Source organism: Ylistrum balloti, unplaced genomic scaffold (genome assembly GCF_031769215.1).
Source record: "Ylistrum balloti isolate Yb309-2 unplaced genomic scaffold, AGI_CSIRO_Ybal_v1 Utg369958, whole genome shotgun sequence".
In the NCBI taxonomy this organism is placed as follows: domain Eukaryota; kingdom Metazoa; phylum Mollusca; class Bivalvia; order Pectinida; family Pectinidae; genus Ylistrum; species Ylistrum balloti.
The window spans coordinates 811,222-829,118 of NW_026782057.1; the positions used below are offsets into that span (position 1 = coordinate 811,222).

The following is a 17,897-nucleotide window of genomic DNA, read 5'->3' on the forward strand; positions in this document are numbered from 1 at the left end:
GACAAAATGAAAATGCTACATTATTTTCAAAGTTATGAATTTTATTATCATGCATGGAACTAAAATTAATGTATAATATAATACATATATATAAAGAAATAACAGGATAAGTGGATGATTAATTTTGAAAATACAAACTGTTTATGAGTTCCTAAACGTAAACGTAATTAACATATCATTATATATGTCGACGTACTTTAACTGTAATCATGGGAAGTGTTTGCAAAAGTTTGCTATATAAATATACACATTACTGTGCAAATTTGCTTCACGCTTTCAATATTTATATACTCGGAAAACCAACATTAAACTGACTTTTTCATTTTGTTGTTTGATAGTCGCACATTTTAGTTAAATGCTTTGATTTCATCTCTAGGAAAGTCAATAGAAATGTATTTGACGTTTTACTCCATACTGTGACCAGAGTCCTACAACATATTTGATAGTTTTATGGATAACGCTCCTAACAATAAAGTGTTATTGCTACAGCCGGGACACACACTACACATGGGAGTATATCGGACGTTTCTATCAGATGTGAAATCTTAGTCGATGTCTCACAGGCGAGATATTTTATTCACCATTAATCGTTATTGACATAGCATTGTGCCTATGCTGTCTAATAGGACATTTAAAGGAATTCTGGATTTCATTTTCCATATCAAAATGTCATAAAAATAAAATAAAAAATCTAATTTTCCGCTCGACATTACGATTGATTGAGAAAAATACCACTGTTTTGTCAACATTTAAACGAGATAGTGAAATAGTCACTACTGTTTGACCGGAAGTTCAGCGTAAACGTAAACTTATTGTTTACACAGCAGACTTACGTCAAAAGTCAGAAATGGCGCTGCCATCGTCGGAATACGCCTGCCCCATATATTGTTGCTGTAAGCGGCAGTGACGGAAAATAGGTGTATTTTTTGTCACGTGCGTTAATTGGACAAAATTACTCTCTAAGTCTACTTAAAAAATATCTTTACACTATAAATGACCGTTGAAAATTCATTAAATCGCTGTCGTTTCCTTTGATATTTGGAATATATTTCTGCGCGGAGGATTAGTTTGGCGTACGTAATCAGGCGAAATTCAGCGTAACGTCAACGTCAGGCAAACGCAGATTGGACAACAAAACTGTTCACATTTTGATGGTCTGATTTTCAATCAATGTTGCAGAATAGATAAAATATAAGCTGCAGTTTTGTTCGGGACACCCTCACAATAATAAAAACTTATATTTTAAGACACTGACCATATATTATCTATAAATTTCACAACAGGTCACAGGTCTCGTGGATCAACCAATGTGGTACCATTTCTATTCTAAAAGCCATAGGGCAGATAAGTCACCAATATCAATCAATATGGTCTTTATGTATTTAAAGGTCAAAGGTGAAATTGGTCATCACTTTCAATTAATATTTGATACTTATTATTTTATATATCAATGCAACAGTTTTATAACAAAAGTCAACGAATCGGTCTGGATGGTCGACATGGGTCACACATTAAACTGACCTTCAACACAAGTCAATATATGATACCATGGATTTTGATTGGTCAATAAGTTATTGCTTGAATTAATGATCGATAAATGATTGGTAGTCTGATATCATCGTTTTCACATTAAGCTGACAACACTGACTACTATGATAAGTTAATTTTGTGTATAAAGCTCCTATTTTCAGTAACCAAAGACAATAGAACATGAGCTACATGCACGTGACTTTGCAGATAGCCGGTAACTATGAACTATTCTTAAATGTTCGGGAACGGATTTTCGTGACATAATTTGTACATATCAGTCCGGAAAATCGGATATATATAGTGAACCCTTTAGAAAAGACAAGACACAAAACGTAACCTGAATCCTGACTAAGGGTAGAATTTCCAGTTGATGGACAGTGATACATATGTTGTCATGACAACTTTAAGGTTTCCAAAAGGCATGACAGATCAGTGTTAACAGATTGCTCCAAAACAACAACGACGCCGTCCAGATGTTACCAATGTGACTGTAGCCGAAGTATCAATTACATCTGTCTAACAACGTCTCAGTCATCGGTATGAACAAGTAGATTGTTTAAAGTTTGAAAACATGGATATCCATTTATGTTTCTGAACATATAGTCCTACTTTTACCTCAATATAACTTTCAGTCTGCCTTCTCTCATACACGTAAAATATGATTTGATCTACATATGATTTAAAACAAATTATTGTCTCTTGTATAAACTTAACACTAACACATGTTACTCTAATTGCCAAGTTAAAGCATATAACTTAACGTTACATAAACTTCTTTTTGAGAATATCATTCTTATTCTATTGCTTCAGTGTTACCAATAATGGTGATAGATAAAGACAGGTAAAGTTAATTAATTATCTCGCCTCTTAATACCGGTTCAGCAATCAAGAAATAATTCACAAATGATAAATAAAACATGTTACCTGTTACCTATCCACTTCGTGCCTTGTGGCACATAAGGCCTTCACAGAACGCTTCCATCTCTGCCGGTCTGTTGCTTTCTTCGGGGAATCACCAAGGGTCAAAAGAAAATACGACAGGGGTTGAAATTATTCTAATGAAATAGTTCAGGAAAAAACAATAAAAGAGAGACCTACGCTTGAAATGAGACACGATTACTGTTTATTAATTCAGATAAATGATAAATAATACTAACGATCTTGTGTATGGATGTTTCAAACTTGCTAACATTTAATCCTGTTCTGTTAATGTTCCGCATGAAAATAGCAGGCGCCTAGTTTTCTTTGACCTATGATCGACATTTTAGTGATCAGAAGGACAAGGCTGGAGGCGATATTACTTATATACGTTGTAGTTATAAGAGATGTATATCGATAGACACCTACATACCTTGATCATTCTCCTTTCACAGGCCATTAAACCTACATGTATATTCTACAGCGTTATCACAAAATTGTAAGGCATTTATATTTCACTTCTCTAATCACAATTCTAGACTTGTCTTTTCTGTCTGTAGTTTAAGAGCCGGATAATTTTTGAAAAATGTATTTATCAATTCAAAAAATATCTAACTATCATTTTACTATATCTTGTTTGTATGTCTATTTTAGCACTTTCTATAATGTAGTACATATTCCTATAATTTTATTAACCGTGATACTGTAATTACTATAATTTTATCAAATGGAATTATGTAATTACTGTAACTTTAGTAACCGTAATTCTGTAATTACTATAATCTTATTAACTGGAATTCTGTAATTACTATAATTTGATTAACCCTAATTCTTTAATTACTGTAATTTCATCAACTGTAATTACTGTAACTTTGTAAACCGTAATTCTGTTTCTACTACAACTTTAACTGTAATTATCTAATTGCTCAAACTTTATTAACTGTAATTCGGATTTCTTTGCAGGTTCTTGTCAGGCCCATACCCACATCATTACAACAACTTTATACAACGACCTTTTCGATCACTACAACAGCAGGCTCATCCCCGTATGTGCCATGAACGGAAATGTCACTCTTTATCTCAGCACTGCACTCCGGCAGATAATGGACCTCGTAAGTACTCTGTTTAATTACTTCTTAATGATCAAAAGTTAACTTAAATAACACAATGCTTTTATTTTAAATTAAAACAAAAACCAAAAAAACAAAAAAATCATGTTGAAAAAAATGTTATCATCCATCATATTGTTTTATGCGTCAGTTTGTCAGTTCACTTATCTTGAAAGTAAATCTTAATCAACATTCGCTATCCGAGAAAACATGTGATATTCTGCAGGACACCAAAACTTCACATTTACAAAGAAGTTTTTAAAAATGGAAGAACAAGCATTGTGAGATTTAGGATAGGATTGATCATTGCAATTAGGGTCGATCGAAATATGCACAAAAATGAAATTTAGTGATAATGCGTACCTACATACCTGAGAACACAGATAGAGAGAGAATTTGTTTTGATTTTTTTTGTTTCTTATAAATAAAATGTTATTTTACGTTAAAATGATAGATCGTTTTACTTTGATTATCAATATATTATTTTTTTATATGAAATTTGTATTTTGTAACATGCAGATGCATCAAAAAATGAAGATTTCATAAAGAATCACCTTTAAACTCGTATTTGAGTTTAATGCAACTTAGTTCATTACACATCATCCCTTGAATCCCACAATTATCTTTACTTGTATTATACCAACATGCATGTCTTTGTATCACAATTATCTTTACTTGTATTATACCAACATGCATCACTTTGTATCGATAGGTTTCAAACCAAAAAGATCACTAATGCTATTCAGGAAGCAGTTTGACACATCAATAAAACTGATATATCTGAATATGAATGTGATCGTATTTGGAACCTCCCTGTTAATACAACCCTGGAAACGGGACGAAAGTTATACTCTGTTTACTGCCATTGACTACTTTTATCAGGTTATACCCCTCTGTTAACTGCCACTGACTACTTTTATCAGGTAATACCCTCTGTTAACTGCCATTGACTACTTTTATCAGGTTATACCCTCTGTTTACTGCCATTGACTACTTTTATCAGGTTATACCCCTCTGTTAACTGCCACTGACTACTTTTATCAGGTTATATCCTCTGTTAACTGCAATTGACTATTTCTATCAGGTTATATCCTCTGTTAACTGCCATTGACTACTTTTATCAGGTTATACCCTCTGTTTACTGCCATTGACTACTTTTATCAGGTTATATCCTCTGTTAACTGCCATTGAGTACTTTTATCAGGTTTTCCCTTCTGTTTACTATCAGGTTATACCCTCTGTTAACTGCCATTGACTACTTTTATCAGGTTATACCCTCTGTGCCATTGACTACTTTTATCAGGTTATAGTCCTCTGTTAATGACTACTTTTATCAGGTTATACCCTCTGTTTACTGCCAATGACTACTTTTATCAGGTTATACCCTCTGTTTACTGCCACTGACTACTTTTATCAGGTTATACCCTCTGTTTACTGCCACTGACTACTTTTATCAGGTTATACCCCTCTGTTTACTGCCACTGACTACTTTTATCAGGTTATACCCTCCTCTGTTAACTGCCACTGACTACTTTTATCAGGTTATACCCTCTGTTAACTGCCATTGACTACTTTTATCAGGTAATAACCTCTGTTTACTGCCACTGACTACTTTTATCAGGTAATACCCTCTGTTTACTGCCATTGACTACTTTTATCAGGTTTTCCCTTCTGTTTACTGCCACTGACTACTTTTATCAGGTTATACCCTCTGTTAACTGCCATTGACTACTTTTATCAGGTTATACCCTCTGTTTACTGCCACTGACTACTTTTATCAGGTTATACCCTCCTCTGTTACCCTCTGTTTACTGCCATTGACTGCCATTGACTATTGACTACTTTTATCAGGTTATACCCTCTGTTTACTGCCATTGACTACTTTTATCAGGTTATACCCTCTGTTTACTGCCACCCTCTGTTAACTGACTACTTTTATCAGGTTATACCCTCTGTTTACTGCCATTGACTACTTTTATCAGGTTATACCCTCTGTTTACTGCCATTGACTACTTTTATCAGGTTATACTGCCCTCTGTTACTGCCATTGACTACTTTTATCAGGTTTTCCCTTCTGTTTACTGCCACTGACTACTTTTTTCAGGTTATACCCTCTGTTTACTGCCATTGACTACTTTTATCAGGTTATACCCTCTATTTACTGCCATTGACTACTTTAATCAGGTAATACCCTCTGTTAACTGCCATTGACTACTTTTATCAGGTTATACCCTCTGTTTACTGCCACTGACTACTTTTATCAGGTTATACCCCTCTGTTTACTGCCACTGACTACTTTTATCAGGTTATACCCCTCTGTTAACTGCCACTGACTACTTTTATCAGGTAATACCCTCTGTTAACTGCCATTGACTACTTTTATCAGGTTATACCCTCTGTTTACTGCCATTGACTACTTTTATCAGGTTATACCCTCTGTTTACTGCCACTGACTAGTTTTATCAGGTTATACCCATCTTTTAAATCCCACTGACTACTTTCATCAGGTTATACCCTCTGTTTACTGCCACTGATTACTTTTATCAGGTTATACCCTCTGTTTACTGCCATTGACTACTTTTATCAGGTTATACCCTCTGTTTACTGCCATTGACTACTTTTATCAGGTTATATCCTCTGTTAACTGCCATTGACTACTTTTATCAGGTTATACCCTCTGTTTACTGCCACTGACTACTTTTATCAGGTTATACCCTCTGTTTACTGCCATTGACTACTTTTATCAGGTTATACCCTCTGTTAACTGCCATTGACTACTTTTATCAGGTTATACCCTCTGTTTACTGCCAATGACTACTTTTATCAGGTTATACCCTCTGTTTACTGCCATTGACTACTTTTATCAGGTTATACCCTCTGTTTACTGCCATTGACTACTTTTATCAGGTTATACCCTCTGTTTACTGCCACTGACTACTTTTATCAGGTTATACCCTCTGTTTACTGCCATTGACTACTTTTATCAGGTTATACCCTCTGTTAACTGCCATTGACTACTTTTATCAGGTTATACCCTCTGTTTACTGCCACTGACTACTTTTATCAGGTTATATCCTCTGTTTACTGCCATTGACTACTTTTATCAGGTTATACCCTCTGTTTACTGCCACTGACTACTTTTATCAGGTTATACCCTCTGTTAACTGCCATTGACTACTTTTATCAGGTTATACCCTCTGTTTACTGCCACTGACTACTTTTATCAGGTTATACCCTCTGTTTACTGCCATTGACTACTTTTATCAGGTTATATCCTCTGTTAACTGCCATTGAGTACTTTTATCAGGTTTTCCCTTCTGTTTACTGCCATTGACTACTTTTATCAGGTTATACCCTCTATTTACTGCCATTGACTACTTTAATCAGGTAATATACCCTACTTTTATCAGGTTATACCCTCTGTTACTGCCATTGACTACTTTTATCAGTTATACCCTCTGTTACTGCCACTGTTATACTACTTTTATCAGGTTCTGTATACCCTCTGTTTACTGCCACTGACTACTTTTATCAGGTTATACCCTCTGTTTACTGCCATTGACTACTTTTATCAGGTTATACCCTCTGTTTACTGCCACTGACTACTTTTATCAGGTTATACCCTCTGTTTACTGCCATTGACTACTTTTATCAGGTTATACCCTCTGTTGACTGCCATTGAATACTTTTATCAGGTTATATCCTCTGTTTACTGCCACTGACTACTTTTATCAGGTTATACCCCCTGTTTACTGCCACTGACTACTTTTATCAGGTTATACCCTCTGTTAACTGCCATTGACTACTTTTATCAGGTTATATTGACTACTTTTATCCCTCTGTTAACTGCCATTGACTACTTTTATCAGGTTATACCCTCTGTTTACTGCCACTGACTACTTTTATCAGGTTATATCCTCTGTTTACTGCCATTGACTACTTTTATCAGGTTATATCCTCTGTTTACTGCCACTGGCTAGTTTTATCAGGTTATACCCTCTGTTAACTGCCATTGACTACTTTTATCAGGTTATACCCTCTGTTTACTGCCACTGACTACTTTTATCAGGTTATACCCCTCTGTTGACTGCCACTGACTACTTTTATCAGGTTATATCCTCTGTTTACTGCCACTGGCTAGTTTTATCAGGTTATACCCCTCTGTTAACTGCCACTGACTACTTTTATCAGGTTATATCCTCTGTTTACTGCCATTGACTACTTTTATCAGGTTATATCCTCTGTTTACTGCCACTGGCTAGTTTTATCAGGTTATACCCCTCTGTTAACTGCCACTGACTACTTTCATCAGGTTATACCCTCTGTTTACTGCCACTGATTACTTTTATCAGGTTATACCCTCTGTTTACTGCCATTGACTACTTTTATCAGGTTATACCCTCTGTTTACTGTGTTTACTACCCCTCACTGCCACTGACTACTTTTATCAGGTTATACCCTCTGTTTACTGCCACTGACTACTTTTATCAGGTTATACCCTCTGTTTACTGCCATTGACTACTTTTATCAGGTTATACCCTCTGTTGACTGCCATTGAATACTTTTATCAGGTTATATCCTCTGTTAACTGCCATTGACTATTTTTATCAGGTTATATCCTCTGTTAACTGCCATTGACTACTTTATAAGGTTATACCCTCTGTTTACTGCCATTGACTACTTTTATCAGGTTATATCCTCTGTTAACTGCCATTGACTACTTTTTTCAGGTTATATCCTCTGTTAACTGCCATTGACTACTTTTATCAGGTAATACCCTCTGTTTACTGCCATTGACTACTTTTATCAGGTTATACCCTCTGTTTACTGCCACTGACTACTTTTATCAGGTTATACCCTCTGTTAACTGCCATTGACTACTTTTATCAGGTTATATCCTCTGTTAACTGCCATTGACTACTTTTATCAGGTTATACCCTCTGTTTACTGCCATTGACTACTTTTATCAGGTTAAACCCTCTGTTAACTGCCATTGACTACTTTTATCAGGTTATACCCTCTATTAACTTCCATTGACTACTTTTATCAGGTTATACCCTCTGTTTACTGCCATTGACTACTTTTATCAGGTTATACCCTCTGTTTACTGCTGACTACTTTTATCAGGTTATACCCTCTGTTTAATTGACTACTTTTATCAGGTTATACCCTCTGTTAACTGCCACTGACTACTTTTATCAGGTTATACCCCTCTGTTAACTGCCACTGACTACTTTTATCAGGTAATACCCTCTGTTAACTGCCATTGACTACTTTTATCAGGTTATACCCTCTGTTTACTGCCACTGACTACTTTTATCAGGTTATACCCTCTGTTTACTGCCATTGACTACTTTTATCAGGTTATACCCTCTGTTTACTGCCACTGACTAGTTTTATCAGGTTATACCCCTCTGTTAACTGCCACTGACTACTTTTATCAGGTTATACCCTCTGTTTACTGCCACTGACTACTTTTATCAGGTTATACCCTCTGTTGACTGCCATTGAATACTTTTATCAGGTTATATCCTCTGTTAACTGCCATTGACTACTTTTATCAGGTTATACCCTCTGTTTACTGCCATTGACTACTTTTATCAGGTTATATCCTCTGTTAACTGCCATTGACTACTTTTTTCAGGTTATATCCTCTGTTAACTGCCATTGACTACTTTTATCAGGTTTTCCCTTCTGTTTACTGCCACTGACTACTTTTATCAGGTTATACCCTCTGTTTACTGCCATTGATTACTTTTATCAGGTTATATCCTCTGTTAACTGCCATTGACTACTTTTATCAGGTTTTCCCTTCTGTTTACTGCCACTGACTACTTTTATCAGGTTATACCCTCTATTTACTGCCATTGACTACTTTAATCAGGTAATACCCTCTGTTAACTGCCATTGACTACTTTTATCAGGTTATACCCTCTGTTTACTGCCACTGACTACTTTTATCAGGTAAAACCCTCTGTTTACTGCCATTGACTACTTTTATTAGGTTATACCCTCTGTTAACTTCCATTGACTACTTTTATCAGGTTATACCCTCTGTTTACTGCCACTGACTACTTTTATCAGGTAATACCCTCTGTTAACTGCCATTGACTACTTTTATCAGGTTATACCCTCTGTTTACTGCCACTGACTACTTTTATCAGGTAAAACCCTCTGTTTACTGCCATTGACTACTTTTATTAGGTTATACCCCCTGATTACTGCCATTGACTACTTTTATCAGGTTAAACCCTCTGTTAACTGCCATCGACTACTTTTATCAGGTTAAACCCTCTGTTTACTGCCATTGACTACTTTTATCAGGTTATAACCCCTGTTTACTGCCACTGACTACTTTTATCAGGTTATACCCTCTGTTAACTTCCACTGACTACTTTTATCAGGTTATATCCTCTGTTAACTGCCATTGACTACTTTTATCAGGTTATACCCTCTGTTAACTGCCATTGACTACTTTATAAGGTTATACCCTATGTTTACTGCCATTGACTACTTTTATCAGGTGATACCCTCTGTTTACTGCCATTGACTACTTTTATCAGGTTATACCCTCTGTTAACTTCCATTGACTACTTTTATCAGGTTATACCCTCTGTTTACTGCCATTGACTATTTTTATCAGGTTATATCCTCTGTTAACTGCCATTGACTACTTTATAAGGTTATACCCTATGTTTACTGCCATTGACTACTTTTATCAGGTTATATCCTCTGTTAACTGCCATTGACTACTTTATAAGGTTATACCCTATGTTTACTGCCATTGACTACTTTTATCAGGTAATACCCTGTTTTCTGCCATAGATTATATTGATGAGCTGATACGTTTTTAACCAAAAATAAAGAGAAATGTATATGATGAAGAATTGAAATATACATATACATTGATAATTGTTTAGAACACCATGAAACTGCTCGTTCTTGACCAACAACGAATTCTTTATTGCGTAACCGAATTTAATTTAGGTACTTATAAAATTTTGACTCATTTATATTGATTAACATTTGTATCAAAACGATACAATTGGATTATTTTATCAACATTTCCAATCGCAATTTCAAATTCATATTTAAAATATGACTACTTTGTAGACAGTTATACATAAATGTACCCTGGTTGTCAATCAAAATTTAATGTTTTCCAAATTTCAATAACTATCGCGTTTTAAAATACTTTATTTATAATAAGTTTTAGTCTATATAGATTATGCTACACCCTACCATGTTTTTGCCATCAGGGGTGCAGGAAGCGATTGTGATTGTAACCCCTGGGGTATCGATGCTATAGTGCCATGTGTCGCCGATAAAGCAAAAGAATATATTCTTTCAGAAACTATCGTCTTATTTCGCTGTTAGCTTTTACACTTGTAGTTATCAGACATGTGACCAGAACACGATTTTCTGAAATATTGATATGTTGGGATGAATACAGGATCTCGCATGTATTTCTATTTGATGTGTGAATCTATGATGCTGGTTTTAATTTTAGGAGCCTCATGCAAGCTGAAATGGAAATAAAATCATGACTTTCTGAATTATTTTTTTACATTAGTATTCTTTTTACCACTTGATCCATTTTTCAAGCAAATATAGCGCAGAAAGGACATTTCTACGCCAAAGTTGAAGTAATGTCAGGTGTTTACCTGTGGTCTCCGTTGTTACGTCACAATACTATCTGTGAATGTTTGATATAATTTCCTATCTTAATTGACTTTATAACAATCTATATGACACAAAATGCGCCAAAATATATCGAAATATTCATTGTGATAGAACAAGAGTAACTGTGAAACTAATGAATGCTCCCCGAAAACGACTTTATTGAAAATAAAATTCAATCAAAGGGCAATAATTCTGTAATGAAGAAGTTGCAGCCATAAATTTGGTACACTGCACATTCTCTTAGTATGACCAATGTATACACCAAGTTTCAATATCTCCTAAATTATACAAAATAGAGCTTTGGTTTTTCTACACTTCACTTACGGAGATCTATCTACAGGTGAAGTTTCACGTTGATAATATGCTCTGGACAAAATTAGGACAGACGAACGGACGGACAAAGCGGCGACTGTTATATAAATCTAGTTTAAAGGGGATTTGTGTTTTTTATTATTTCAGAATGAACGAGAACAGGTTATTTCCATCAACGTTTGGATTCGGATGGTAAGTGCTTAATTTACAAAAGAGGGATTTGAAACCGCCGATCTTTTATTCATGTTTCAACTATACAATAATCAATACTTTAAGTACAAAGTCTATGTCCCCCTTCGTCGAAAAATTTTGTAATTTCCATTTGAAAAAAAGTCAATTTTCTTGAAATCTACCTGAAATATGTTTTCATCTTGTTGAAAACCGAGTAGTTTTTGTAAAAGGGAGTTGTTTCCCCTTAAATGCTAACTGATCGTGCCGCCTTCGTTACAAATGTAAATGATAAAATTTAACATCGCATCATCATTATTTCCTCTGTGTAATCCACAATACTGACTGGATACCATTTGCATGCATGTTCGGTTCTTTACACGAAACAAGACAAGACAGATAAACATCTATTTTTTGTTTACTAAAGCGATGGAACGATTGCAGTATGAAGTGGAACGTTTCAGACTATGACGGAATCGACCACTTCTCTGTGCCGTATGATGCAATTTGGATCCCGGATATCTCGCTATACGACAGGTAGGTAGACATTCAATATTTCTATTAGACGAGTTTTGTTGTTTTGCTATAGAAATAAGGAGAAAAAAATAATTATATTGTTATGAAATCAGAATTTTTAAAATGATTAATCCTTGTTCTCGAAATCACGTAAGTGGATAATACATCAAAGGAAAGTTGTGTTTGATGTTTTAATTTACTTTTCCTGGTAGTACCTCCCGCTACGTGACTACGATAAAGACATGGATTCCTCGATTTTGCAGAATTCCCTCTATAAAGTTTCTCCGAAATTTCATGTGGTCATAGTGAAGCGATCACGTCAACACTTGAAGTATCGCCTTAAGGCAGAAGTGTTACTTTTCATATGATTTGTTTTTAAGTCCGAAGGAAACAAAGATGAAAAACAACTCTGACAAGTTAAAATTAGGTGATAGCGTGCATGTTTTTATGCACATACTGGAGATTGAATAATGAATTTTGCCGTTTTTACACGAAACGTAAAACCCAAATTAATTACTGACAAATTACTTGAAGCAAAGAAAAGTAAATCGGAAAATGTTACCAAGGTTTTCATGTGCTTTCCACTTCACATTTCGATGACACATTTTTGCATGTCGAAATACATTTCTTCTAGGTCAATGTCGATCATCGGCCTCAATCGGAAAAATGGCCGCTGTCTTTGGGCAAGCGTCAGAATTCATGAGTAAATCGGGGATTAGATCGTGAAAATTATCCAATGAAAAGACGCGTTACATAATCATTATGTAGATGTATGTAAATGTATGTAGTGGAGAAAAAACCAGGTATGATCTTCTGTATTTTTAGTGCCAGTGATGAAGTTATGATGCCAGGAAAGGAGGACTATAAGGCTACTGTAAGCAATGACGGCACTGTCAACTACAACTTTCCGACAGTACTCAAGAGCATCTGTCGGGTTGACGTTACATACTTTCCTTTCGACGCACAGAGCTGTAGTCTCAAATTCGGCTCATGGTCTCATCATGGCTTTGAGATAGATTTAATCAACTTAAAAGAAGAAGGTAGGTGTCCTAGTGTTGTTTGTGGTGTACTGAACTCATGAGAAAGGTGTTCATTCTTTTTTACTTTCAGACTCATTCAACAACGATATGTAGACAGGTGTTCACGATTCCAAACACACAAGACCAAGGTATCAGCATGATTTCAATGCAGCATAAGCATCTACCATAACTGAAGATAGATATCCTCTATTGGCGAAACAATGATAGGTTCACTTGTATAAGAATAATGCTTGTTCTGTGGACAGTAAAAGTTTACCAGAATGATACGTTTTGTATTCGCGTCAGAATTTTAGACATAATTTACTCATACCAATAAGGCTTGTGTACCTTTCGCACTGTGGCTCTATAATTAAAATAATCAGAGTAATTTTGTTAGACATTGTACAAAAACACAAAAGTGAATGAAAAATTTGAATTCAAATTTAGAAAAAGAAACATTAGAATCAAGTTATGAAATAAGCTACATCATGTTTCGTCCTTCAGGGACTCGTTAGTGGTCATAAAAACCTTTACTATGAAACTTATGAGACGACAGAGGATGCTAAAGATTGGCAAAAAGAAATGCCGAAATCTTTCAAAGAACGACAAATACACGCGAGCAGGTTACAGCAAATCTCGGGGACTGAAAGTCCACCAGCAATTTCTAACACCTGTTATCTCGGTGATTGTACAATTAATACACACGTAAACAGTTCGTTTCAATACAAGTTTAGAAGAAGTATAGCTAAATGATGCATTCAACAACATTGTACAACGGTTTCGTCACAATATACACAATGATATTTTAATAACATGATATGTCTTTTCTAAATGGTTAAAAATCTTTTATTTCAGCGGATTTGTCCTACTATGTTCGACATAATGAGTGGGAGTTAACCGGTATGCCAGCGCAGAGGAACGTCCTTTATTATGCCTGCTGTCCAGCGCCATACCCTGACATCACATATAGCATCAACATAAGACGAAAGTCTCAGTTTTACGTGATGACTGTATTGTTCCCCTGTATTTTGACTAGTATCGTCGCCACGCTTAGCTTCATACTCCCGGCTGAATCGGGCGAGAAGGTTTCCTTAGGCATTACAGTTCTACTGTCTCTCGCCGTCTTCCTCCTCCTGGTGTCCGAGTCAATGCCAGCATCATCCGACTCTTTTCCGTATATTGGTAAAGATGATATTTTTACCTGTGTTCCTATCGTGTCATTATTTGCAATATATATTCTTTACAAAATGACATTTCGTGGGTATTTAGCTTTTCAGTTTGATATTTGCTTTGACATTAAATTACGTCACACATACAGCAAATGTATAAAGTCAATTACCTAATAGCGGACGATATTACAAGTTTGCCATAGGGAGAGAACATATCTATACATGATCGAGGTAAAATGTGAAAGAACATGCCATCCCTGGTGTGCAATGTGCAATAGTTTAAAAAAACTCACCCGCTATCAATAGTTCACACTGAAAACATTTTGCCCTATTAAACATGCGGTAACTTCATCACGTGATTTTTCCTCTTTCATGATCGATGCTTAATTTTGTTTATGCAAAAATAAGTAAATAATTCAAATGGAAAAAAAATCTTGCTCAGAACGAAGGTAGTATCATGTCTGGGTAAAGATGTGAAGAAATAAGGTACCCTAAAAATATATTTTTTTGCATTTTTTTTTTAAATCAATGAGTGTTTTAGAGGTTTGTGTTATGACCCCATTGCATGCACTACTGTTACTGACACAAAGAATAATGCTTGTTTGGCTTTCCGTTTGTTTATTATCATAAAAAATACATCGACAGGAAAGATTTCGCGTCGATGTTGAAAATTATTTAGAGAGGTAATTATCATATACAGAGTTCCTGTTTTTTCATTGCTTTCTTATGTAATCGTATTGCCATCAATCAACTCACTAATTGTGACATCAGTTGTGCAATATATATTAAAAAATATTGTGCAAATATAGTTCAATATACATTAAAAATGATTTGCAATTAGTTACATCAAAGACTTTACAAAAGACGCACAGGTGAGTAGCATTTTTTGATACTAATTTAGTTGGAGTAGAGCCAAACAATGAATCAAACCTGATCATACAGCTTTTTTGTCCTTCTAGGACTCGTCAGAAGACAACTGGGGATAATCCTAAGGGATCGAAAGAAAAAATCAATATCTAAACAGGGAAGTGCACAGGCTCCCGATAATTAGATAAATTTCTTAATTTATATATAGTTGACAATTTCAGGACAATGTCAAGTACATGTGTATTTTGTCTTGTATCCTCTGCTCACATTTTTGTCTAGCGAGGTAACCGTATCATCCCTTCATTTCAGGAATGTACTTTGCTGCTTCCATGGTCCTAGTGTCATTATCGTGTACAATGACTGTTATTGTTCTGATGTTCCATTCACGAGGGTGTTCAGGCAGGAAAATTCCACTCTGGGCAAAACGTATCTTCATTGAAAAACTGGGCAAGCTGTTTTGTTCTCAGTCAGGAAAATATCTTCTGGACAATGCAAAAGACCTCGAGCCAGTGGAATTGGTGGGTGTATTATATATCTGAATTACATGTGCATTTTAAAGTACTTTGTGCAAATAAGACGTAGGTTTTCTTTTAATTGTGGATGATCTTTATATCATAAGTTAATCTTTATCTATTCATTTTAAAGTATCTGGATTGCATTGACAATTGCCGGTGTAAATGGAAGAGTGTGGTCGACTAATCTTGTGTTATCATTAATTTTGTATCTCTTAAGTCGTTCATGTTGTTTCTTGTCTAAAGAACACTGATTTCTAAGTCTGCAGTCATGTTTGTTGTCTTCTCCCATTAATATTCAAATCTATTGTGTTTTCCGTACGTCGTTTTCTATTGTTTGACCAGCTGCCTTCAGTGTCCTTTATTACTGTTGTCTTTTTGTCTTTTCATATCTTTTCGTAACTTTTTCTTCTGTGTTCAGAATGTTTTTGTCCTTAAAAATGATATTAACTTTCGTTCAGTGTTTGAAACCCTAGGGAGTTATTCTATTTCCTTGTGTGATATGAAGCTGGGAGTATTTGATGCTCGGTAATTAGCCTGTTGGTTACATTGTCGTATACCTTGTTCTTATTTGAGAACGTGACATTACTTACTCAAATTGACCAAGATTTACATGGCGGGTGTCGTCGATCAAGGCGCTTACATCTGGTCCTGTTCCACGTAGAATTTGAATTTCGAATTATGATTATATTCCTATATTGGTATTATCTTGCTGTTTTTATTTTCCGTTTGTGTTAAAATTAAGTAGTGTTAACGTTTAACTTTGTCGCTTTATGCTGATCTTGACGTCTGTTTTATTACATTTGTTCCAATATGTCCACGATATGACACATGTTCTCTTTATTTTCAGTGTGTGAACGGACACACCAATAAGGTAGGTCACTCAGAGATACCAGCGGAGCAAACAACCAACTTTGTTACAAACAATTCCACAACGGATGTGCTTCTACGGACCAAGGACCCAATAGCGAAACTCATGCGTACACAATCGGTCGTTCTAGAAAGACTAGAAAACAGTTTAAACAAAACCAATGTTTCTGACAACTTAGAAGATGAGTGGCACCAGTTAGCTCGCGTGCTGGACCGATTGTTTCTTTTCTTATATATAGTCATATCACTCATTACGTCATCAGTATTTCTCGGAATAATGTCAAGTAATTCATGACAGAAGATCATGTGACGTACATGTTTGGATTACTGCTGAAATTGTCTTAAAATCACACATAAGGATCGTATCACATACATTTTTGTCAAAACGATAACAAAAATGTATTTGAAATTTTTAACATATATCAAAATGCAATACAGATGCCTGCTGTGCTCTATAACGTTTGTATCTACTTTACATTTTTTACTAATGAAATAATCGTTTTTTCATGAGATAAGTTACGTAAAACATGCATCGACGTAGCCATACTTAAGGTATTGAACTAATATCGGTGATCGGTATTATTCTGCTTGTGCCAAATCCTATAAACTAATTGAACGACATTTTGTGTCAACAATGACATAATGAAGTCACATGCAGTTTATATATATATGGAAAATACTTCATTTTACAATGTATGTTAATGGTACATATTAAAATGTTAATATTATTTATAAAGCGTCGAGCTCATTTGCCTCGGATCGCTGGTTCGATCCGACATGGACGTATTAACCTTTCTGTTATATTTTGTTAGTTAAACGTATAATGTTCTCGTAAACTTGCCAACATTTTAGTGACTTAAAAATCGATGGTTATTGTAAACGACGGAAAATACCATCTATACAATACATCTATAGAAATCTAGGTCAAATTATTTTAAAATGAGAATCAAGGACGTAGCAAAAGACCACCAGGTACCTTATCGGGCACCATACACGTCGACCTTCATATCGCGAATGGAAATGACCAGGAGATACCACGATTGCGATATAAATGTCATGAAACTGTATAAAGAGAGCACAGTTCTTCTTTCATGAGTCAACGTCCATTATAAAAATTGTAGATCTTGATTCCAGAACATCCTAACAACTCAATGTAATTTACTGCAAAATAGGAAATCAGGACTGGACTAACAAGAAATAGGAAATTAATTACAAGCATTGCGT

General features: G+C 35.2%; 1 protein-coding gene across 1 annotated transcript; it reads left to right on the forward strand.

Annotated features, from left to right (window-relative positions):
* The first annotated feature begins 1,710 nt into the window (after window positions 1–1,710).
* On the forward strand, window positions 1,711–16,968 carry LOC132547513 (neuronal acetylcholine receptor subunit alpha-9-like). The gene is made up of 8 exons (XM_060211268.1): window positions 1,711–1,744; window positions 3,412–3,560; window positions 11,700–11,744; window positions 12,148–12,257; window positions 13,062–13,276; window positions 14,111–14,437; window positions 15,601–15,809; window positions 16,654–16,968. Exons 1-8 carry the CDS (start codon window positions 1,711–1,713, stop codon window positions 16,966–16,968), a joined length of 1,404 nt encoding a protein of 467 aa, XP_060067251.1.
* Window positions 16,969–17,897: the final 929 nt, after the last annotated feature.